Genomic DNA, 23,793 nt, shown 5'->3' with positions numbered 1-23,793 from the left:
AACAACTTGGGTTTTCAACCGGCAACTCCTTTAAATCCGAGATGATTGCAGAAACTGCTGGTTTATTGATGGACCATTAAATCAGAAAACTATTTATTTTATTTATTCATTTATTAAATTTCTATACCGCCCTATACCCACAGGTCTCAACATAAAATGGCATTATAAAATGACAACATAAAATGGTAATATAAAAACACAAAATACATAGTAAGAATAAAAACAAGGACAACCCAATAACACCCCCATCTCCTACTTGAAAATGTTTCTAGTCTGCAGCTTTTGCCCAAAGAAGGGTGGTCCGGCCAAAACAATGCCATGCAGAGGTGGGAGTCCACAAGTTTGGCCAGTTTCTGGCTGCAAGACGTGCTGGGGAGGAGTAGTATTCCTGTGCTTGACTTAAAAATTCTCTTTATTGAAGTAAAACTGGACGTTTCTGGGATCTAGGCTGGAGTGTTGATGGCAGTACTTTTGCAGAGTCTTAGCCAGGCTCTCTGGGCCACACAGAAACACACCCACTGCAGACCTGCAAAGCCCAAGGAAGAAGCAATTAATGTCAGGAAACAAATGTTACTAATGGATTGCTTTGAGGAAAGGGAGAAGGAAAGAATAATACGCAGCAATGTTGTGCAAGCTGAATCATTCCATTTAGATGACAGAATCTGGGTGTCTTTTCTGCGGAATTCCCTACAAATGGGAGCAATAGAAAGGAGATCTATATGTATATATATGGTCTCCGCTCCGACAACCTGGGAACAGAGCAGCAGACCTCACCTGGGATGGGCAGCTGCCACCGCTGAGAATTCATTGCTCCACATGGGCCTCCCAAAGAAAGTTTTCTGCCGCAGGCCCGTCACCATGTCGGTGGACCTGTCAAAGTTGACCGCTGCGTGACCAACCTAGAAAAGCAGCAAAAAATTGGGCAGGCCTCACAGCAGCTGCATAAATATTTCATACAATTTCTTAAAATTGACCTTTCAGCTTCTTTCTGATGTTCATGCTAATGGGCTAAGTTATGGATCTCAGCACAGTAGTTTTCATGGAATATTAAGTCTGGCTGTACATATTCCAGGATTCTGCCCTTCCTTCTGCTGCCAGGGGCGTACGAAAGCAGGTGTGGGAGGGGCAGCTCGCCCCTGGTGCCACCCGGGGGGGGTGACAAGATGGCCCACTGCCTCTTCCCCCCCAGCTGTAGAGCAGCTGAGGGCACACACATGGTGTCCGTATGGGTACCGCGCATGCGCAATCCTGCCCTGGGGGCCGGAGAGGCTTCCTCCGCCATTGTCTGCTGCACAAACTCTAGATGCTTGGCCCCTGGGTATCTGAACAAGCACTCTGCTCCCAAAGGAACCTGCCCAGGCTATTTTCTGAGGCTTTGCTCCAGAGGCAAGGGGCTGTGGTATCACTTTTAAGGAGGAAAGTTTGTGCATTTGGGGAAATGAGCTTCATATAACCAACATGCTTAAGTCTAATTAATGCAGGAAGGGGTTAATAGCATAGACTAAGCTGTTCTGCCAGGCTTAGATGTGTCCACTTCCCCTTACCATGGGAGGAACTAAGTAATCAAGCTTTTGGTGTCCCCTAGTCTACCTGAGAAGCTCAGCGGGTGAAGAGGTTTGAGCTGGTTGCTCCTTCTCAAATTCACGGCTGTTGCATGCCATGCCTGCATTCTGATACTAATAATTTAGGAACTTTCACCATTTTGTAACTAAGCTTAGTTTTGCAGCCTGTGCAACTATTCTGAAGTACAAAATAGACCTTTGGAGAGTTTGTTAGTAAACTGTTTCTTAACTTACCATACGTGTGGTCTTTTGCCTATGATTGGGGAAGAGGGAAACTTTGGAAAGGAACTTTTTAGGGAGTGTTTTGGAACTTGATTTAAAGAGCACATTTTAAAGCTTTACAACCAATATTTCCATGCTTTACTTTGCCGCATGTTTTGAAACTTTAAATCTCTGCTGGGGTTCTCTCACCAAAGAGTACTTGCAGCTTCTTCTGCAAGTTCCAAAGATCTCAGAAGTCTGCTCCCCAGTAACTTGAAACAGGGCTTTTAGTGTGGCTGCCCTTGTAAGCCTACAATTTATGCAAGGGTTCTGATCCCGGGAACCACATGCAAACGTCCAATCACATAAAGCCTGGAAAACACCTTAAAACAACCCGTAAAAAACCCCCCAAAAATGTAAAGAACAAAAACAAAACCCTGCACCTCCTCTTTCTCATATCACCTCTGACTGCTTGCTCTCCATGCTTTTGCATGGCCCTATCTCACTCTCCAGCTCCAACTCTCTGACGATGCCCAAACACACTCCCCAAGGTGAGTGAAATGGCCGTTGTCAACTGTTGTGTTCCATTCTCCTGTGTATTTTGATTTTCTAAGCATTTTCTCTATTTATTTATTTATTTATTTATTTATTTATTTATTTATTTATTTCAGATACCTGTGTAGGGATGCCATCGCATAAGAAAAGTGATTTTAAGTTGCGGGCTTACTGTATTGATATTTCTCTCTGAATTCTAGTAAATATTTCCAGATTTGCGTCAATACATTTTATGCAAACTAATCCCATCTTTTATTGGCTATTTTTATATTTGTAAAGCTAATCCTCTTTGGGGGAGGCGGGCAATGCACAACTGGCTACCCTAACTTCTGGCCGTCCACATATTGTTGGATTCCAACTCCCATCAGCTCCAGCAGCGGACAGGGATGATCAGAGTTGTGGTGGCACAGCAGCAATCAGAAAGTGCCACTGCCTCATAGCTGCTCTAGAAGAGACTGGTACGTGAAAGTGCCTTGGAACCATAGCTGTCAACCTTCCCTTTTTTTGCAGGAAATTCCCTTATCCCAGTGCCGTTTCCCGCTGCTTCCCACTGCTATCCCAGATTGTTAGATATCCCATAGACTGTCCCCAGGACAGTTGAGGCTGCTGACCCCTTATTTTTGAGGCTGCTGATCCCTTATTTTCAAATCTGAAAGTTGACAGCTATGCTTCGAACTTCAGCCCTTGCAAAAGGACAACGTGGTACATTGCTGACGTCTCAAACAAAAGCTGCTGCGCGTTTTGTGTGTGTTTCCTTGACAGAAGGAAGAGCTTGCTCTTCTGAGAAGGGTGTGCATAGCCTCCCAATGGAAGCAAGACCACAAGGGGAATCCTGCGTGACTCACCATACTGCTGTTCCAGCCTGTGAGGTAGAGATGGTAGCTGAGCATGCCTGCCCTGCCAGACTCATCCATCTCTTGTTCCAGAGAGGCCAGCAGATCCCTGAACCAGGCAAAGGCCCCTGTCTCTCGACAGATCCAGTAGAAGTAAATCTTAAGAACACAGGAACACAGAGGAAGAGAAGAGCTATTGAAACTGGAGACAACTTTGAAGACAATGGTTTGCAAGGAGTAGGTTGGTTAGCTGACTGTGGACGGCACTAGCAGCTTTGCAATGTTTGCTGCTGCTTTTTTATTTTTTCTAATGTGAAGTAGATTGATTATGGGGGGTGAAGCAAGAGAGAGGCTATGGGTATGCTACAAATTTATACTGGTTGTGTAATAGCTTAGTTGTCGTGCCTTCCTTCACAACTGGGAACTGTAGACTTGGTGCTACGAATTATACACATTTTTGCTTCCCAGAGCTCCATAATGAGAACAAATGTCTCTCTTTAACCTTTATAACTGTTAACTAAGAAACACAAAGATTTAGCAACAGCAAGGGCATTTCAGAATTAGACCCAGTTCCATTTTAAGCATACACCCAGTGCTTTCCCCACCCCCTCCTGGTGGTACCCAAGGATACGCAGTATTGGCAACTTTTTTTCACCAAAGGTTAAAAACATGGCACATACTTTAACAACTTCATGGTGAATACCAGCAACTTTTTTCTTTTCTTTTTAAAAAAGCACTGCATACTGCCCATCCCATCTTTGTGTTTGTCTTTTGGTTGCAAAATGTTTTTTTTTAATGTTGTTTTTCATTTTAAAGGCACAGGAAAGACAAAGTTTCAAAGCAAAACTAAAAGGTGAAGAGGAAGTTTCGTTCAGGAAATTTTTGCAGGGGAGAGTCAAAGATTCAGCCTAGTTAACCAGGTGATTAAGGGAAAATAAAAAGTAAAACAGAAGGTTATTCGCCTTCTGAGTGGCTGAAGGCTGGGAGAGACAAACTGCATATACAGTGGTACCTCGGGTTAAGTACTTAATTCGTTCCGGAGGTATGTTCTTCACCTGAAACTATTCTTAACCTGAAGCACCACTTTAGCTAATGGGGCCTCCTGCTGCCACTGCGCCACTGAAGCACAGTTTCTGTTCTCATCCTGAAGCAAAGTTTTAACCCGAGGTACTATTTCTGGGTTAGCGGAGTCTGTAACCTGAAGCGTATTTAACCTGATACATCTGTAACCCAAGGTACCACTGTATAAGCAAGCTAGGAAACTGAGTAAAACAGTTATTGTGGGGTCAGAAGGTCATGGAGCAAGACTTTTAAAGCTGAAGAGCAGCAGGAAGACAAAACTAGGAAAGGATTATGAAGGGATGAACTGAGGGGTACAAGGTGGTAACTATTGGCTTGGTTGGGGAAAGCCCAGGGCACACTTACTTGTGGTTATTTTCATTTGTTCTTATAAAATTAGAATGCATTTCCCCCTAAAACCATTTTCTCTAAACTGTCTAACTCAGTGATGGGATGTGTCTTCATGGTTCCTGGTGGGTGGGTGTGCGGGGGAGGGGCATGGAGGGGAACGTGAGGAGGACACAACCGCGCAGGCATGCGCCCTTCCAATCAGTCTGATGGGACTGATTTGAGAGGTGCATGCCTGTTGCATCCTCCTCACACCGCCCTGCCAACGCCACCAGAAAAATGCACCCAGCAGGCCTACTCACACGACACCCCCAGTCCAACTTATTGCTTTAAGAAAAAGCTGGGGGGGGGGACACCTGTCTGCAGCTTGTTGTTTAGCAATATTTAAGTGTTCCACCCAGGTTGGGCCAATTAAAGTCAGGCCAATTAATGAGTTTTAAAAGTTGTTTAGTGGAGGCAGCCAAAGAAACTGTTATGTATTGAAGTTCTCACCCTGGCCATCAGGGAGTATTGTGTATATAGTTTTCACTCAGGTCCACAACAGTTAATTTAGGCAGCAAACCCTGGGCTGTTGTTGTTACAATGTGACACCCGGCTGCCTATAAAAGCAGGCCGGCTGAGCTGTGTTCAGTTCAGTTCAGTTCCAGCTTACTTATAAAGAACTATTTGGAGAAATCTCTGTGTCGTCTGCTTGTCAGCCCACTACTTAATAATAATAATAATAAATACATTTAGTGACAGCGGTCAAGTTAAGGAGGAGAGCTTGGTTTGACTGGATAGTTTTCCCCACTTCCTTCCCATAGTGCAGGCAACAACCTGTGCCATCACAGAGACCTTTTAAGAAGATACAACGGAGCCTATTGTGTTATACTCATTAAAGGTAAAGCGATCCCTGACCGTCCAGTCGCGAACAACTCTGGGGTTGCAGTGCTCATCTCGCTTTACTGGCCGAGGGAGCGGGCGTACAGCTCCCAGGTCATGTGGCCAGCATGACTAAGCCACTTCTGGAGAACCAGAGCAGCGCACGGAAATGCCGTTTACCTTCCCGCCTGAGTGGTACCTATTTATCTACTTGCACTTTGACGAGCTTTCGAACTGCTAGGTTGGCAGGAGCAGGGGCCGAGCAATGGGAGCTCACCCCGTCGCGGGGATTCGAACCGCCAACCTTCTGATCTGCAAGTCCTAGGCTCTGTGGTTTAGACCACAGCGCCACCCACGTCCCGTTATACTCATTGCTTCTGTCCTATTTTGTTATGTTCAAAAAAACGCCAACTAATATGCCTCAGTACAACTTAGCCATTAGGTTTTATGACAGTTGAACGTACTTGTACAAATGCTAATTATCTGTCTTACACCATCATCTTCCTCATGGTGCCAGATAAGACAGCTACAGTCATACCTCGGGTTGCGAACGTCATCCGTGCGGAAGGAATGTTCGCAACCCGTAGCGTTCGCAACCCGCAGCACCACATCTGCGCACGCACGTGACGTGATTTGGCACTTCTGCGCATGCACGTGATGTCATTTTGTGATTCTGCACATGCGCAAGTGCCGAAACCCAGAAGTAACCCGTTCCGGTACTTCTGGGTTCAGCGCAGTCTGCAACCCAAAAAAGCGCAACCTGCAGTATTCGTAACCCGAGGTATGACTAGTATATTTGGAAGGTGCTTCATGTACTCTGTAGAGTTTGTGACATGAGTTTGTGGGGTACAGACCTTTAAAGCCAAAGCTGGGATAGCTCAGTTGGTAGAACATGAGACTCATAGTCTCAGGGTTGGGGGTTCAAGCCCCACGTTGGGCAAATGATTCCTGCAATGCAGGGGGTTGGACTAGATGACCCTTGTGGTCCCTTCCAACTCCACAATTGTATGATTCTAACTCCTGCACCCAGCAAATGTTAAAATCTAAGCCTGATTGAAATATAAGCCCGGATGGCTCCATCAATAGAGACAAAAGGGAGATAACCCATTAAGAAAGCCATCAACCAAGCCAGCAAATGGGTGGAGCCCCACCATGATCTTTGGGAAGATCACAGAAGGAAAAGTAGTTGCAGTTTGCAAGTAGCAGAAAACTGGAGAAAGGGGGCTCAGAGTACAATATGCTAGAATCTCCTCCATCATAGGCTCAGGTTGTTTATCTGTGCAAATAAACCATAAATCCTAAAGGCACCACTGCCTGTGCCTCATTTCCAAAGGAAACACGAACCCTGGGTAACTGCCTGGACCCCTGGTATCTCGGACCACTCAGAGATTGGTGTGGCATGTAACAGTCTGAAAGCTTTTAAGTGCACTAATAAATCCAAATGGTTGGCACTTTTGAGAACAAGTTCCATTTCTTTTTCATTTCGCTATCGTTTTCTTTTCTTTTTTGCATCTTTCTTGATGTGTGTTTCTGGCTTGTACATATTTGAAGCAATCCAAAACCTGCAGAATTGTTTGGAAAAGAGGTGGGTGGTGATGCAATTACATTTCCAGTCATTTTCAATATTCTGAGCGGGGCGGGGACAGGGTGGGAACCTGTCCTGTCCCTAGTTTGAGACTGCAAGATACTACATGTCAGAGGGAGTCTTCACTCCCTGCAACTCAAAGACTAGCATTCTCTAGCAAACCGAATTTATTTCATATTGGTCTCAGTGCAATGGGGCGATCCCACCATACCGTTTTTGTTTGGAGACCCTGGTCACCGTGCTGGAACTTGTACCAGATGGATTTCAGCACAGAGGCAAATGGTGTCACTCCAATCCCGGCTCCCACCAACATAGCCACCTCGTACTGGAACACATCTTCGCTGGCAGTGCCAAAGGGACCATCTACTTCAATCCTGGAAAGTTGAGAAAATCTATGTGCTGCATAGAACTTTGTGCTCAAAAAAATTTAGTTCCACAAACCGAATCAATAATCAATTTAGTATGCAGCCTTTCAGGGGAAGCCTTCTCAAGAAAGTCTGCAAAAGATAGTTTACCTTTAGCAGGAATGTTATTCCACATTTAACGCTTCCAGGCCAGACCCCAAATGATCTTCCTTTTACCCATAGACCACACCTATGACCAGTTCTGCTGTGCCTATCTACCAGCGTTTTTCCCAGTCCTCTTTCCTTCTCCTCACCCTGTCTCCAAATCCCTCCTTCAATGGCCCAATGCAAACTTTGTTCTAATGATGAAAATATTTTGGGATTCATACAGCAGTTTCTTTCCTGTTTGGCTGGACTGCCTTGATATTTGTCCTCTCCAAAGCCCTTCGCATCTGCAGGCCACACAGTAACTGAGCAGCTCATGTACCTGAGCCTGAGCATAAGAGGGAGTTGCTGCTGCTTCACCCCCCAATGGCCTCATCGAAGGCAAATGGTTGCTGGTTTATGCAGCTACTCACCTGGGCATCACCGGGTTTGGCTGCTTAAAGTTGTCAATCAGAGCCTCTGTCCAATCACCTGCTGCCCTGATGTGGACAGAGAATAACTTTTCCTCTGGAGCAGATGTGAGGGTGAATGGATGCCACTCCAAACAGTAGATAGACGGGCAGTTGAGGAAAACATACTGCCCTACTTCCATGCTGAATCCTTTCTTGTACAGCTGCAGCTCAAGGACATTTGAAGGGTGCATAATGGCCTGCAAACAAAAGTCATGCTGACATCGAAAGGGAGAGGAAAACTCCCTCTACCATTCTCAAGGGAATATTAATTGGACTTGAATTCAAAGCAGCTGGCCTTCTTCTGCGGCCAGAAATCTCAATGCCCAAGGTCTTTTCCTGGCACTTAAAAGCACCTAAAAGGCAATAGACAAGCCACCCAACTACAGAAATACCTCGGGTTAAGAACTTCATTCGTTCTGGAGGTCCGTTCTTAACCTGAAACTGTTCTTAACCCTTAGCTGTTAACGTTTCCCTTTTTTAAAGGGAAATTCCCTTATTCCGAATAGGATTCCTTGCAAGAAAAGGGAAAAGTTGACAGCTACATCTTAACCTGAAGTACCACTTTAGCCAATGGGGCCTCCTGCTGCTGCTGCGCCGCCAGAGCACAATTTCTGTTCTCATCCTGAAGCAAAGTTCTTAACCCGAGGTACTATTTCTGGGTTAGCAGAGTCTGTAACCTGAAGCGTATGTAACCTGAAGCGTCTGTAACCCGAGGTACCACTGTACATAAGTTCACTATTGTGAGCCCACATGCTAAACCCTGTCCCTGAAGCCTACCCCCCCCCCCAGACGCTGAGATGGGGGCAGAGTGATGGCCACCCTGTAGCCAAGGTGGGTGGCACCCTGGTCCCAGGAAGCCCTGCGCAAACCCCGCCCCTTTTTTGGAGCACGTGAACAGTAGCTGTCATTTTGGCACCTGCTGAACATTTTCAACAAGACTTTTACATGGAGACTTTTACCCTGGCTTGCATCTCTATTGGATTTTAATTGGTTTGACATATGGTTTGTTGTTGTTGGTTGCTCTTTTTACATTTTTTTTAATATTCATATGACTTGTTTAAAATTGGTTTTTATATATACAAAAATTTTAGCTGCTTTTAAAACATGCCACTGCCATTTGTCTTTTGTTGTTGTATTGTAAACTGTACCGTGGTGCCCTGCAAGATGAATGCCTCGCAAGATGAAAAATTCGCTAGATGAAAGAGTTTTTTGTTTTTTGAGGTGCTTTGCAAGACGAATTTCCCTATGGGCTTGTTTCCTTTTTCGTAAAACCGTTAATACCCAGGGTGCATTGCTTGAAGAGGTGCAGTTTCGACTTGAACTTCGAGGAGCAACACATAGCATGCGGTGCGGTAGCCTTTTTTGAGGTTTTTGAGGACTTTGCTGATTTTTGAAGCTTTTCCAAAACTTCTTTTGCATCCATTTGGTAAGTTAAACTTTTAAAACTTTTTGGGGTTTTTTTGGATTTTGGGTTGGGGTGTTTGTAATTCAAGGACTTGGTTTGGGGAGAGGTTTGCAAGAATCTGGGAGCTTATGTGGTTTTTTTCTGCATTTTTATGATTTTTTGTGACCATTGGGCCATGTTGGGGTTTTTTAAAAAAAAAAATGGGTTTGAATTTCTGTGTGGTGGGTGGCTGGGGGAACAGTTGGGGAGAGGTTTGCAACAATCTGGGAGCTTGTGCGGTTTTTTTTTTAAATTTTTATGATTTTCTGTGACCATTGGGCCATGTTGTTTTTTTTAAAAAAAAAATCTGGGTTTGAATTTCTGTGTGGTGGGTGGCTGGGGGAACAGTTGGGAAGAGGTTTGCAAGAATCTGGGAGCTTGTGTGGGGTTTTTTTGAATTTTTATGATTTTCTGTGACCATTGGGCCGTGTTGTTGTTTTTTAAAAAAAATTCTGGGTTTGAATTTCTGTGTGGTGGGTGGCTGGGGAACAGTTGGGAAGGGGTTTGCAACAGTTGGGGAGGGGCTGGGGGAACAGTTGGGGAGGGGTTTGCAACAGTTGGGGAGGGGTTTGCAATTTCTGTGTGGTTGGTGGGTGGCTGGCTGGGGGAACAGTTGAGGTTTTTGAAGACTTTGGTGATTTTTAAAGCTTTTCCAAAACTTCTTTTGCAGCCATTTGAGGATTTTGAAGACTTTGGTGATTTGCAGCCATTTCGTAAGTTAAACTTTTAAAACTTTTTGGGGGTTTTTTGGATTTGGGGTTGGGGTGTTTGGAATTCAAGGACTTGGTTCTGGGTTTGATTTTCTGTGTGGTGGGTGGCTGGGTGCTTTTGAATTTTTTGGAAGTGAAGCACTGATTTTCTTTTTCTTTTTCTGAGTTTACGAAGGTAGGAGCTGTGCTGCCACGGGACCCAAGAGGACTGCTGCTGCAGAGGCTGGCAAGAGGAAGAAGGAGAAGGTGACGCTGGAAATGAAGAAGGAGATCATCCGGAAGCACGACGGTGGAATGCTTGTGACAGACCTCGCCAGGGAGTACGGCAGGAATCCATTGACCATCGGGACCATCCTGAAGATGAGGGAGAAGATCCTTGTGACTGATGCAGCCAAGGGAGTCACCAGGATCGTGAAGAACCACTCAGCTGTTCTGGAGGAGGTCGAGAAGTTGCTGCTCATCTGGTTAGAAGAGAAGCAGCGTGCAGGGGACACAGTGACTGAGGCCGTCATTTGTGAGAAGGCCAAGCCTTGCACGCAGACCTCGTCTGGGAACAGCCAGGAACCTCAGGCGAGCCAGAAGTCTTCAAGGCAAGCAGAGGTTGGTTTGACCGCTTCAAGACAAGATCTGGAATCCACAGCATGGTCAGGCATGGAGAGGCTGCCAGTTCTGATGTTCCTGCGGCTGAAGACTTTGCAGCGGAGTTCCTGGAGGTTGTGAAGACGGAGGGCTACGTTCCACAGCAGGTCTTCAGCTGCGACGAGACCAGGCTGTTTTGGAAGAGGATGCCCAAAAGGACTTTCATCACACAGGAGGAGGCCAAGTTGCCTGGCCACAAGCCCATGAAGGACCGTCTGACCCTGCTCTTCTGTGCCAATGCAAGCGACGACCTGAAGATCAAGCCCCTGCTGGTGTACCACTCGGAGAACCCACGGGCCTTCAAGAAACACAAGGTCGACAAGGAGCAGCTGAGTGTCATGTGGTGATCCAACAGTAAGGCTTGGGTCACACGTGTGCTGTTTGTGGACTGGGTCAATCTTGCTTTTGGCCCTGCTGTCAAACAGTACCTGCTGGACAACGACCTCCCGCTGAAGGCTTTGCTTCTGATGGACAATGCTCCTGCTCATCCTAAAGGCCTTGAGGAGGACTTGTTGGAGGAGTTCAGCTTCATCAGAATCATGTTCCTGCCGCCTAACACCATGCCACTGCTCCAGCCGATGGATCAGCAGGTCATCGCCAATTTCAAAAAACTCTACACCAAGGAGCTTTTCAGGCGATGCTTCGAGGTGACTGACTGCACCACCATCACCCTGCGGGAATTCTGGAAGGACCACTTTGACATCGTCACCTGCTTGAAGATGATCACCATGGCCTGGGACGGGATCAGCCAGAGAAATTTGAATTGCGCTTGGCACAGCCTGTGGCCGGACTGTGTGGCACCAAGTGACTCTGATGCACCAGAGTCAACAGTGGTGCAGGACATTGTTGCCTTGGGGAGGACCATGGGACTGGAGGTCACAGAGGAGGACGTCAGCGAGCTGGTGGAGGAGCACAACCACGAGCTGACCACCCAGGAGCTGGTTGAACTGCAGGCAGAGGCTGCGCAGGAGCAGGCCTCGCTGGAAGAGGAGGAAGCAACTGAGGAACGGCTGTCCTCCAAAGAACTGAGGGACATTTGCCAGAAGTGGAAGGATGTGCAGGCTTTTGCACAGCGGCACCACCCTAACAAGGTGGTACATGACCTTGCGAACACTTTTGATACGACGGTCATGTCGCCTTTCAGGGAGGTGCTGAAAAGGCGGATGAAGCAGCAGACCATGGACAGGTTCTTCAGCAAGAAGCAAAGAGTGGAAGAGGAACCTTCTTCAAGTGGTCCCCCAGAGTCATAGAAAATGTACGGTACACTTTGTTGATTTTTAAATGTTTTTCTGTCATGTTTAGAAACTCAATTTATTGTTCCTTCAATTTTTGAACTGCTCTTTACAGTATGTGTGACTTTAAAGAGCAGTTAATAAACTCTTGTTGTACCAAATTTGGCTTTGTTTGGACTTTTTTTTACCATAGGAACGCATTAATTGAATTTCAATGCATTCCTATGGGATTTCGTGCTTCGCAAAACGAAAAATTCGCTAGACAAAAAAACTCGCAGAATGAATTAATTTCATCTTGCGAGGGACAACTGTATTGGGTGCCTCTTGGGAAGTCATAAATAAATAACCTGTGGCTAAAGGATCTTGCAGCAAGCAACAGCCAGAGGCTTCCGCATTCCCACATTAGGCTCGGAGTGGAGAAGCAACAAAACTCATTTATTTATTATTTAATGTATTAAATTTGTATATCAACCTTCATTCGAGGATCATGGGGTAATTTACAGTATAAAAACACATAACATAATACACTGGAACCTCGGTTTTCGAACGTGATCCATTCCGGAAGACCACTCGACTTCCAAAATGTCTGAAAACTGACAGAAAACTAAAAAACTGAAAAAAAGCAGAAGCCTCAATACAATAGGGAAGCTCAAAACAGAAGCTGCATGCCATGTTCGGCTTCTGAAAATCGTTCGAAAACCAAAGCAGTTACTTCTGGGTTTTTGGCGTTCGAAAGCTGAAACATTTGTCAATGGAGACACATTAAACAACTGAGGTTCTACTGTAACAAGTAAAACAATAACCCAACCACACACACACAGTTTAAAAGGCCATAGTTTCTTTAATTAGCCAAAGGCCTAGGGAATGTTTTTGACTGGTGCCAAAAGAGGTGTAATGGAGCGAGGCTAGCCTCCCTGCGGAGAGCATTCAATAAATGGGTAATATTTGGTTGGGAGCTGCCCAGAGTGGCTGGGGAAACCCAACCAGATGGGCAGGGTATAAATAATAAATTATTATTATTATTATTATTATTGATGTGTTAGGGAAATTTCAGGGTTCAAGCCTGATTCACAGGGCTGCCTGGACCAGCCAACTGAATCTGGACACAAATTGTCAGCAAAACAGGCCATCTTTATTGAAAAAGCATTGCAATGCATTCCAACCAGCTCTCACCAAGCAGGCGGGGCACCCCGAAAAAGAAATTTCACCTCTATTCCTACTAAGCAGATGTCATATGACACCAGGGTTGCAGAACAGGATCATAAGGTTTCTGCCCTCTCCCCTATTCATTTATTCGTCACCAGAGTTTCTTAGTAAATAAAAAGTCCTGGAGATAACAGCTAAAGCCTACAGTATTCTTTGTCAAGGATTCCTGTTATCTATTCACAAACTGGCTATAGAGGAAGCCAGGAATGTATTGCCGCCTGAGGCAAAATACCCCACCACTGCTGCAAGAGAACTCCTCAAGGGCTTCCTAGAACACTAATCTCTTACCAAGACTCAGCAAAAGGGAGGTTTTTTCTGGGGGACGAGGAAGACCAGCAGCAACGCTGTGCAGCGAGACGCTGTACCACCCTGCCACCACTGAAGCCTCCCTTACCTTGGCTCCTAGTAGGGTGGGTGAGTACACTTCTTCCACTACCACCACCCAAGGCAGCTGCTTCATGGAAGGGTTGGCTGCACACATGTGCACACACTTAGAATTACATTTCTCATTCTTGATCTCTTCAAAATTTTGTTCTTTTTCCTCAGAGGACAGAAAGAAGTGGCCCATCCATGCAGGACTTCGGAACAGAGGCCAAGGACCCCACCCAGCAGAATGAGCAGGAAGCCCCCCCCCCATTCCCCCACCCGAACAGAGCGGGGAGTACAGTCATACCTCAGATTACAGACACTTCGGGTTGCGTTTTTTTTGGGTTAAGGACCAGCCGAAACCTGGCAGTACCAGAACAGGCTACTTGTGGGTTTCGTGTTCATGCAGGCGCAAAAGCACTACATCGCAGAAGCGCCGAATCACAACCCGCGTGTGCACAAACGCGCTGCTGGGTCACCCGAACACTGTGGGTTGTGAACGTGCATCGCGCACGGATCACGTTCACAACCTGAGCGTCCACTGTACTGTTATCTGAAGAGGCGGAAGGAGCCCCACATAAGACCACTTAAGTCCAGTGTCTACTCGATGCTGTGCTTTAGTCAGCTTTCATCCCAATCTGATTAGGCCAGGAGTACTTTCAGGCTCTCTCTTGTTTCCAGGTGGAGTTCCAATCACACTCTAGCAAACTCATATTGCATCATTATAGTCGGTGGTGGTGAGCTGTCTTGCGCAACAAGCCCACTTCCCTCAAAGACCAGACATTCCGTGACAAGGAAAGGGATAGGGAAATGCGCTGGAAACTTGGGGACAAAACTTGCTATGGCACAACGTCATAGAATTTCCCCGCAAACAAATCAAAATGTGTGCTTGTTAAATAGCTAACGTTGTCTAGTACCCCAACAAATAAATCAGGATGTAAACAGGTTGCAGAGTGGTAGGATGACATTGTGTCAAGCAGAAATTTCCCCATAATTACCAGTGCATTTTCCCATGATTTATCATGAAGAGTCTGATTGGGGGGGGGGGCAGGTTTGCTGTATAACAGTTCCAAATCAGCTTTAGTTGCAGAAAGCCTCTCCTCTTCCCAGAGGGGGTTGTGAGCAGGAATCGCTTCCTGCAGTCGGGGGGGGGGGGAACGTGGCTAGGCCCCTGCGTCACTGGAGCCCTGGGCCCACGTCATGCCCCTCAGCCAGCCAATCCGGCTCGCTGGGGGGCGTGGTTTAGCCGGATTTAAACGGCCGCAGGCCCATGAGCTCTCCCTTGCTTTTCTGGCTTCCACGGATTACCAACCCACCCACCCACCCTCTAGGTTTTGCTTCAACTCCTTCCCTTGCTATGGACTTCGGCTGGTCGCCTTGGTTGTCCAAGGGGCCTGGTAGGAATTTTTTCCACTTGGCAGATTGGAACTAGCCGCTTGGTTTATTGCCTACCTCACAGCAAATCGTCACAACTTGGTGGTTAGGCATCGGAAAATGCGTTGTGTGTGGAAGGGGAGGTTGTGACCATCACCCACCCCTCCACTTGAAGGGTATTCCATTAAAGGAATCCAGCGGTTGTGGTTCCTGTCCAACGGCCAGGTGGTGGCTAGGGCCATGGCACGACCCTCCGGTGACTCTAGGGCAGCGGTTCTCAACATGTGGGTCCCCAGATTTTGTTGGACTACAACTCCCATCATCCCTGAGCTCTGGCCTTGCTAGCTAGGGGTGGTGGGAGTTGTAGTTCAACAACATCTGGGGACCCACAGGTGGAGAAAGGCTGCTCTAGGGGAAAGCTTCCAGTTGATTCGCATCAACAAGCTCCCCCTACAGGTTGTTAACCCTTGCATGACTCCCTGCAGAGCGGGCAGGAGTCAAGTATAGTCTGTTCGGATCCAGTGCCTAAGCCAATACCACTCACATTCTGTAACCAATAAAGTTGTGGCCTTTTTTAGCCCATTAACCCAAATACTTGTGTCCATGTATCTTATTTCATCACCAAGTGGGGAGCGGGGCCTTGACTCACAAGCTGAACCAGTATACAATTGAATCCCACCTGAAAACACCAGCAGTCTGAAAGTGCCCTCATTTTACCACTGACACGAAGAACTTGTCTTGATTTCCTTAAGCTCTAGCTGAGGGCAGATCCACACCACATATTTAAAACACATTTGATGAATGTTTAAAACAGATGACTTCCCCCAGAGAATCCTGGGAACTGTTGTTGTTTACCTCTCACAGAGCTACAATTCCCGACAACCTTAACAAACAACAGTTCCCAGGATTCTTTGGGGGGTGCTTTCAGTTGTATGGTGTGCTTCCATCTTGAGGCACACGTAATGTGTCGTATGTATCCAACTCAAAGCCAAGAAGAAGAAGAAAGCAGAGATGCTTACCTTTACAACAACCACCTTCTGGCAGGAACGCCAAATCCTCAAGGCTCTCTCAAAGGCATAGAGGATTATCGGGGCCAACACCCACTTCCAGGACTTTAAAGAAACAACATCCACGTTAGAATGGACAGTTTAATTGCGGATCCAGCATTTTCCCACTTGTGAAACCTTCCACCTTCATCACTTCAGTGCTTTCCTCATGTTGTACCGTATTTTTCGCCCCATAGGGCGCACCAGCCCATAGGGCGCACCTAGGTTTTTGGGGGGGGGAATAAAGAAAAAAAAATATTTTCCCCCCAGGCGCGGGGCTGGGGCGGGGGAAGCCCAAGCTTCCTCCGACCCCAGCCCCCAGAACAGGCTGCTATCCGCAGGCATGCAGGCAGCTATCCGCAAGCCGTGGGAGCCCAGTGCAAAGTCGCGCCGGGCTCCCACGGCTTGTGCAGAGCTGCACAAAGCCCAAAGCCTGGGGCATGCTGCAGACAGCTCTCTGCAAGCCTAGGGAGCCCGGCGGGAACTCCCACAGGCTCCCAAGGCTTGCGGATAGCTTCCTGAAGCCTGGAGAGCGAGAGGGGTCGGTGCGCACCAACCCCCCTCGCTCTCCAGGCTTCAGCGAAAGCCTGCATTCGCCCCAAAGGACGCACACACATTTCCCCTTCATTTTTGGAGGGGGAAAAGTGCGTCCTATAGGGCGAAAAATACGGTATGTCATTCTTACCTCAGCAGGAAGACCCTGAAACTCAGGCAATTTGCAATGAGTGCTGTTGCCTTGAGCCCACTCTGTATACTGCCCAGCACAGAGTTTAGGATTGCTCTCCTCCAAGCTTTTGTCTGTCTGCCCACGAACAAGACCTCTGGAAAAAAGAACAGAACCATCAAAACTGCAAATGTGAAAGAAAGGAACAAAAGCCCAGTACAGTGGTACCTCCGGTTAAGTACTTAATTCGTTCCGGATGTCTGTTCTTAACCTGAAACTGTTCTTAACCTGAAGCACCACTTTAGCCAGTGGGGCCTCCTGCTGCCACCGCACCACCAGAGCACAATTGTGTTCTTATCCTGAAGCAAAGTTCTTAACCTGAAGCACTATTTCTGGGTTAGCAGAGTCTGTAACCTGAAGCGTATGTAACTTGAAGCGTATGTAACCCAAGGTACCACTGTAGTGGAAAAGGAGGTTTGCTCATACAGGCCATGTGAGCTAAGCAAACCTTTCCAATAGACTCTTTCAGCTCATATTGTGTTTGGTTTTCAGTTGTAAGGTGTGGGTTGCAAAAAGGTTGCTCTTTGCTTTAAATCAGCAGTGGGGAAGTGTGCACATAGAAACACGTATTAGTGAAAATAACATTCAAATGCACCATATGTGGATAAATTGTTTCGCAAAAAAGGTGTATATTAGGCAAAACAACACAACAAGATGTGCATGTTAGGAGAAATTCGCACTAAAAAAACTAATGAATTTTCAGGAAGACTACTTAAAACACACACAGAGAGACACACAAATACTGCTTTTGATTTGTAGAGAGCTTAACATTCCTCTTAGGGAAAAGAGGAACATGAAATGGTTAGATTCGCCCACTCCTAGCTATCCTAGCTAGCCTACCCCACAATTGCAGAAGTGCCTTACGCAATGCCATGGATGACGAGGCCCAGAAAGTAGATAACAAAGAGATGATGGGTGTACCAGAAGACCTCAAAGTAGTTTCTGCGGATGAACTCCATAGAAGAAGTGACCATAAGGATGAAGGACAAGGTGATGATCACACCAGTTAGACCAGGAATGGTGGTGAATGCCACATACAAGGGTGTCTGCAGATGAAAACCAGATTATGACATGTAAAGTTGTGCTTGATAAAAGCTCTGGCTTACAGACAAGGTTTAATTATGACATTTATATACCACCTTTTCTCCCAGGAGCTCAAGGTGGTGCACATGGTCCTTGACACTGAAAGATAGCTGTATACATGACGGAACATCTCCATCCCCATCGTTCAGCATGGAGACTGAAGTCCAGCTCTGAGGCCTTCTGGTGGGTTCCCTCATTGCAAGAACTGAAGTTACAGGGAACCAGGCAGAGGCCCTTCTCAGTAGTGGTGCCTCCCTTGTGGAATACTCTCCCATCAGATGTCAAACAGACATACAAATATTTTACATTTAGAAGACATTTTAATGTATTATATATATTTTTATACTCTGTTGGAAGCCGAAGAAGAAGAAGAAGAAGAGGAGGAGGAGGAGGAGGAGGAGGAGGAGGAGGAGGAGTTAGGTTAGGTTAGGTTAGGTTGAGAGATGGTCCAAGCAAGGCTGAGTGGGGTGTCTTCTTCATAAGTGCTATAGACTCTTAGGTTACGTTCACACATCCTAGTAACCCAGAACATACAAGCGCACCACTGAAATTCTCCTTAAAAATAACACCAACGAACTAATAACACCCAGATGAAAACTCATCACCAGTAGGCTCTAAATAGAACAAAATGCATAACACTGACAAGTTATTGCTTACAGTCAAAAGGAAAGGAAGCTTTCAGCAAGGCTGAAGCACCAGCAACTTTCCCTTTCAGAACTTCAATGATGTTTATTGAGCAAAGCTTGTGAGGCACCAACCGTAGTGTTTGAATGGATGGGGTTTAGCCACAACCCATCGTCCTCATGTAAGTGAGAGAGGGTGGAAGCCAGGTCTCCGTCTGTTGCTTGCTTGGCACGGTTGTACCACTCAAAGTTGAGCAGGTGAGCAATGATGTGAACCGCTGGAAGAGAGGGCAAGAAAAACCTGAACTGCGTCCTTGTAGACAGCCAAATTATACAATATGTTGACACCAACAAAGGGGCTTTGATGTTCTCTTTCTATACTACCAGTAATTGGGGTTAAATGCACGTAGCTATCTGGCCTTGCTGACTCAGTATGTATGTTTCCATGCATGCACATTCCCATGTAGGGATGGGGGAGAAAGTGATTCAGTTTGCATTTTTATACGAACCTACCTAATATGAACTTCCTGAACCAGTGAGCAAACTGCAATCATGGATCTCAAGGACTGCCTCTCCACATAAAAACCATCCCAGACTCGATGATCATCCTCGGAGGCCCTTCTTCATGTGCCTCCTCCACAAGGGTAGCAACACAAGAACAGGGCCTTCTCTGCAGTGGCTCCCCATCCGTGGAATGCTCTCCCAGGGAGGCTTTCCTGGCACCTTCATTATACATCTTCAGATGCAAGGTGAAAATATTCCTCTTCAGAAAGGCCTTTGGCTGATTAATATCCTACAGCCATTTAAATGTATCTGTAGGGAAGGGGAGTTATTATTTTGCTCCTTTGGTTTTATAACTTGTGTTTCATCTTGCATTTTATTCTGTGAACCTTTTGATGAAGGACAGTACCGTAGATTCCGGCGTATTAGGTGACTGGGCGTATAAGACGACTCCCCAAATTGGCAGCTGCAGCAGTGGGCGGTGGGCTCCGCTCTGTGCCGAGAGGAAGCTGTTCAGCAAAGCCGGATTAGCATCGCTGGGCAGCTTCACCGGGCAGCTTCCTCCCGGCGCGGAGCCCGCCGCCCACTGCCGCTGCCCAGCAAACCCATACCTGGTGTATAAGACGACCCCCAACTTTTTAGAGGATTTTCCGGGGTTAAAAAGTCGTCTTATATGCCGGAATCTACAGTATCTAATTTGAAGAAGAAGAAGAATGCAACTATACTTTGAAATGTGTACTTCTCTGCGTTGTATGATGCAGTTCTCCAACCCAAACGTGTACATAACAATACACGTATTGGTGAGAACAATGTACTAAAGTTATGTCATGCTAGTGAAAATTCCTTGCAGAAATGTCAATAGGCACTGGTTTTCCACTTCCTCCTTTCCAGTCTCAGGATTCAGCTACGTTAGTAAATATGGTGATTTGAATGTGCTATAAACATGCATCACCAGATGGCGCCATAGAGCAGGAAATTTTAAAACATGGTTTTCCATAGAGATTTCTTTCTTTTGTTATAACGATCTAATTCCTGACTTATTTATAGCTTCCCCCACCCCACCCCCCGTGTCTAGATCCACCCTCAGTCTTGTCCCTGCAGAACTCAACAGGAAGGAGGATGTGGCCAAACTTAGAATTAGACATTGCCCTTGGCTCCAGCTACTGTTGACCACCCTGACCTCTGCCCCCACCATTTTGCACCCATTTTTTAAATATAAAAAAATAGTTAAATGCTTTTGAAATTGTTATTTTGAAGACACTTTTTTCATATTAAAAATGTTCTTAGCAAAATGTTATGAGTATTAACCTACCCAATCCATTACAAACATAAACTGTGAGCTCAACAGAACCCTTAGTTGGGAATCAATTTGAAGCACAATATAAATGCTCTAGTTTGGCAGTGTATTTCCTCCTCCCCCAGTTCATTTTAGTTCCACTGGTGACATCAGTGTTTATCACTGGACATTTGTGGGGTGCCTTACAGTACTTATTGTACTCATGAAAACGAACGTTGGGCCCTTTTGATTTCTCTAGAACAGAAGTCATTTTACCTGTGTGGAGGGCAATCATGTAGGCCACCAGCTTGTGGAAGGTCAAGTTGTGATCTAGTTGTTTCCTCATGGTGCGTCTGCAACACTGAATGGAAACAAAAAAACAGGCCAGCTAGCAGACTAGGTGTAAAATTCAAGGTGGGTATAACACAGGGTGGGCACCCCAGCATCGGCCCCAACTTCACCCAAAGGATCACCCAAGCAATGCTCATCTGCCCCACACCTGACATGATATGTGGCTACAAAGCAATTTCAAAGCAGGAATCAGGAGCTTAAAAGGAAATTGCTCCTTTGCAAACAGGACTCCCTGTGATCAGCAGAAGGAAATGGAAGAAATTATTCAGATTATTGTTACATGATGATGATGATGATGTGGGGTTGATCAGCAAAGGGGGCTGGAGGAAATGGTTTGGATTGTTGTTGTAGTAGTAGTAGTAGTTTCATGTATTTATATTCTGCCTCTCTCCCAAGATTTAAAGGGCTTATTCCATTCTAATGACACAGTATGAGAAATACACAGAATTTTGTATCCAATGTACCGCTGTGTTAGCGTCACTTAGCTGTGCACTTGTTTCGCCAGTGAAATGTTTTGCACCAGCAGAACGTTTTCCCCCAAGAGAACCCATAAGTAGATTGTGGGGCTGATCTATCTGTTGCACAATGGTTTTCTGCAAGTCACAACTATTGTGTTGGGTTCCTTTTTTTGCACAGCCTTAAACCTCACCTGTCCATTAACACAACAGATATTGAGGTCATAAACAGCCCAGAGGTCCCAAACACCATGATTTCTTCGGATGATGAAAACTGGACGAAGGAAACCTAGCTGGAAAGACAGCCTCCTTGACCACATTCACACCATACATTCATACCACTGTGATGCCTCTTTAAACAGTTATGACCTCCCCCCCCCCCAAATAATCCTGGGAGCTGTTGGTTGTAAATGTAAGGTGTGAATGTAGCCTCCATATTTTTTTATATTGTAAACCGCCTTGTGATCCTCAGATGAAGGGCAGTATAGAAATTGAATAAATAAATTATAAGCAACAAATTGGAGGTGCAATTGAGATCAATTTCTTGCTCACCCAACAGCTGCCCCTCAGAAAGGAGAGAAGGTTCCGGCAAACAGGCAGCAGGATCAGCATGCTGTTGAAATTGAGGCATTTGGCCGAAGCACGTGCCCAAGGCAGGGCAGACTACAAATAAAAAGAGGAGAAGCTGTAGAAGGGTGTTGGGTTCTTTTACTACAAACTTGTAACTGTTTTATACTCCGGGTAAAGAGAGGCAGCTGCCTCTAGTGTAGGGATGGAGGGGGCCCCCAGAAATTTGGTTTGGTTTGCAATTTAATGCGAAACTCCCCAGTTTGTACTTCCTGAAACAGTATGCAAACCTTAACACAGGCATCTTTCCACTCTCTCACTTTTCCGAATTTTGCACTACAGTTCGCCAATAAAATAATTGGTAATGTTTGCCTATTAGGGGAAAGTGTGCCTTAAACAGCACATTAGTGAAAATATACATAGAAAAATGCATCGCATTTGGAAAATTTGTTTGCAAAAACAGGTTTATATACAGAGAAATTTGAACAAAGATACTAATTAAAGAGAACTTTTTAAAAATATTAGAAATTTACAAACAATGCAAAATTGTGAAGAGCTGAGGGCTGCCATACGTCAATCAAAATTTTGTGTTCCTGGTTGTTGTTGTTTTTTAAAAAGCTCAACAATATGGCAACCCAAGCAGAGCTGAGCTTAAGATTTGGAAAATGAGAAACTGAAATTGATAGGTAGAATATGCTGGGCGGGGCATGGGGGAAAGTAGAAAATTGTTCAAGGGCATATGACATATGACCTGCTCTATGCAAATCACACTGCATGCCTTCAGTTGTCTTTTCCTCCCATCTACCTATGCCACTTTTCCTCCTCTACCTGCCTACTCCTCACACCATGCTCTCAGCCTGTGCTACAGTGGTAGCTCTGGTTAAGAACTTAATTCGTTCCAGAGGTCCGTTCTTAACCTGAAACTGTTCTTAACCTGAGGTACCACTTTAGCTAATGAGGCTTCCCGCTGCTGCCGTACTGCCGCCGCATGATTTCTGTTCTCATTCTGAAGTAAAGTTCTTAGCCCAAAGTACTATTTCTGGGTTAGTGGAGTCTGTAACCTGAAGCGTCTGTAACCCCAGGTACCACTGTAGTTGGTAATGATTGCCATCATTTGTAATTTAGGTAGTTTATTATCCCTAATGGCAATTGCAAGGCTTATTTTGCATCGGTAGAAGCTGGTCCAATTAGGGCAAATGTGGTGCTATCCAACTCCCAACCAGCCCCCACATGCCTGACTTCCAACTTCCAAGGGGTTGTACTACCAACAACTTCCTCTTCCTGACCCTCAGTCTCAGGTGTTGCTCCTCAGCCAGAAGGATGGGGGGGGGGTCAAAACTAGGATTAGTTGACTCTGACTCCCATTGGCTCAGGTTCCACCTACTTTTGAGGCTCCTTACCTTCTGCCCTAACAGCCCAATGATTCATATGCTATATTAATTAACAATATGCAGGGTATTAATCCTGTCAATGAATTAGGATTTTCAAACAAGCGTATCTTGCTATCCTTTGCCAAGATTATTCATCTCCTAAGAGCAGAGGCAATCAGAAGTTGAGGAGATGGTCTCACCCCAAGGATCTGGCGGGTGTAGAAGTACTTTTCACCTCTGTCAAATGTCAAGAAATAAACCACAAAGAGCAAAATGTTTACTCCCAGCCAAGCAGCCTAGAACACAGAAGCAGAAAACATAGTTGAGTTGGCTTACTAACCCGATACACTTTAGAATATTGGGGGGTTGGGGGAATGGGCAAAGGTTTTAGCTCCATGACTGTCACCAACAATTCCAGTACAACTTCATCCTTTATTTCAAAATAAAAATAGATCATATCATGTGAATATATGGCAAGAATAACAGTTACATTATTTGAAAGATTATTATAGCAAGGGGCAACTTCTTAAACAGTAGCAAAGATGCAAGTGTGTTTAGAAAATAATCGTATCGTATCGTAAAACCTTTTATTGGCATCACATACAACATCCAAAACAAATCACTACAGAATTACCACTTCCTCAGTGACATAAACATTTGCTAAAAGAAAGGAGGCAGAGCAGTCTATCATCACGTCTCTTGGTCTCCAGGGAGATCAGACATCTAAAGTGTATTTCAACGACAAAAAACCAAATAGAGATATTTAGCCACTAACTCGGTGAATTCCTGATCATTCCCCAGTAATAGAAAATGTATGACCTCTGACTCTGGTTTCCATTTGGGGATACAAAGTTGATCTAG

General features: G+C 45.6%; 1 protein-coding gene across 11 annotated transcripts in view; it reads right to left on the bottom strand.

Moving 5' to 3' along the window:
- Positions 1-92: 92 nt before the first annotated feature.
- Positions 93-23,793, bottom strand: part of NOX1 (NADPH oxidase 1) — a 44,307-nt gene continuing 20,606 nt past the window's right edge. For 10 of the 11 annotated variants that reach the window (XM_083722911.1, XM_083722905.1, XM_083722904.1 and 7 more), the window contains 12 exons: positions 23,133-23,228; positions 21,548-21,658; positions 20,466-20,550; positions 18,548-18,690; positions 17,571-17,752; positions 16,668-16,803; positions 15,956-16,048; positions 7,927-8,162; positions 7,216-7,378; positions 3,164-3,310; positions 775-899; positions 339-526 (listed from right to left, as the gene is read on the bottom strand). In XM_083722911.1, the coding sequence (XP_083579037.1) occupies positions 400-526; positions 775-899; positions 3,164-3,310; positions 7,216-7,378; positions 7,927-8,162; positions 15,956-16,048; positions 16,668-16,803; positions 17,571-17,752; positions 18,548-18,690; positions 20,466-20,550; positions 21,548-21,658; positions 23,133-23,228 (1,644 nt within the window). In that variant the 3' untranslated portion in view covers positions 339-399. Of the gene's footprint in view, positions 527-774; positions 900-3,163; positions 3,311-7,215; positions 7,379-7,926; positions 8,163-15,955; positions 16,049-16,667; positions 16,804-17,570; positions 17,753-18,547; positions 18,691-20,465; positions 20,551-21,547; positions 21,659-23,132; positions 23,229-23,793 lie in introns of all 11 variants that reach the window. The other variant, XM_083722910.1, reaches the window with a different exon arrangement.

Source organism: Podarcis gaigeae (genome assembly GCF_964106915.1).
Source record: "Podarcis gaigeae genome assembly, chromosome: Z".
Taxonomy (NCBI): Eukaryota; Metazoa; Chordata; class Lepidosauria; order Squamata; family Lacertidae; genus Podarcis; species Podarcis gaigeae.
This window is presented reverse-complemented; position numbering and strand designations above follow the sequence as displayed.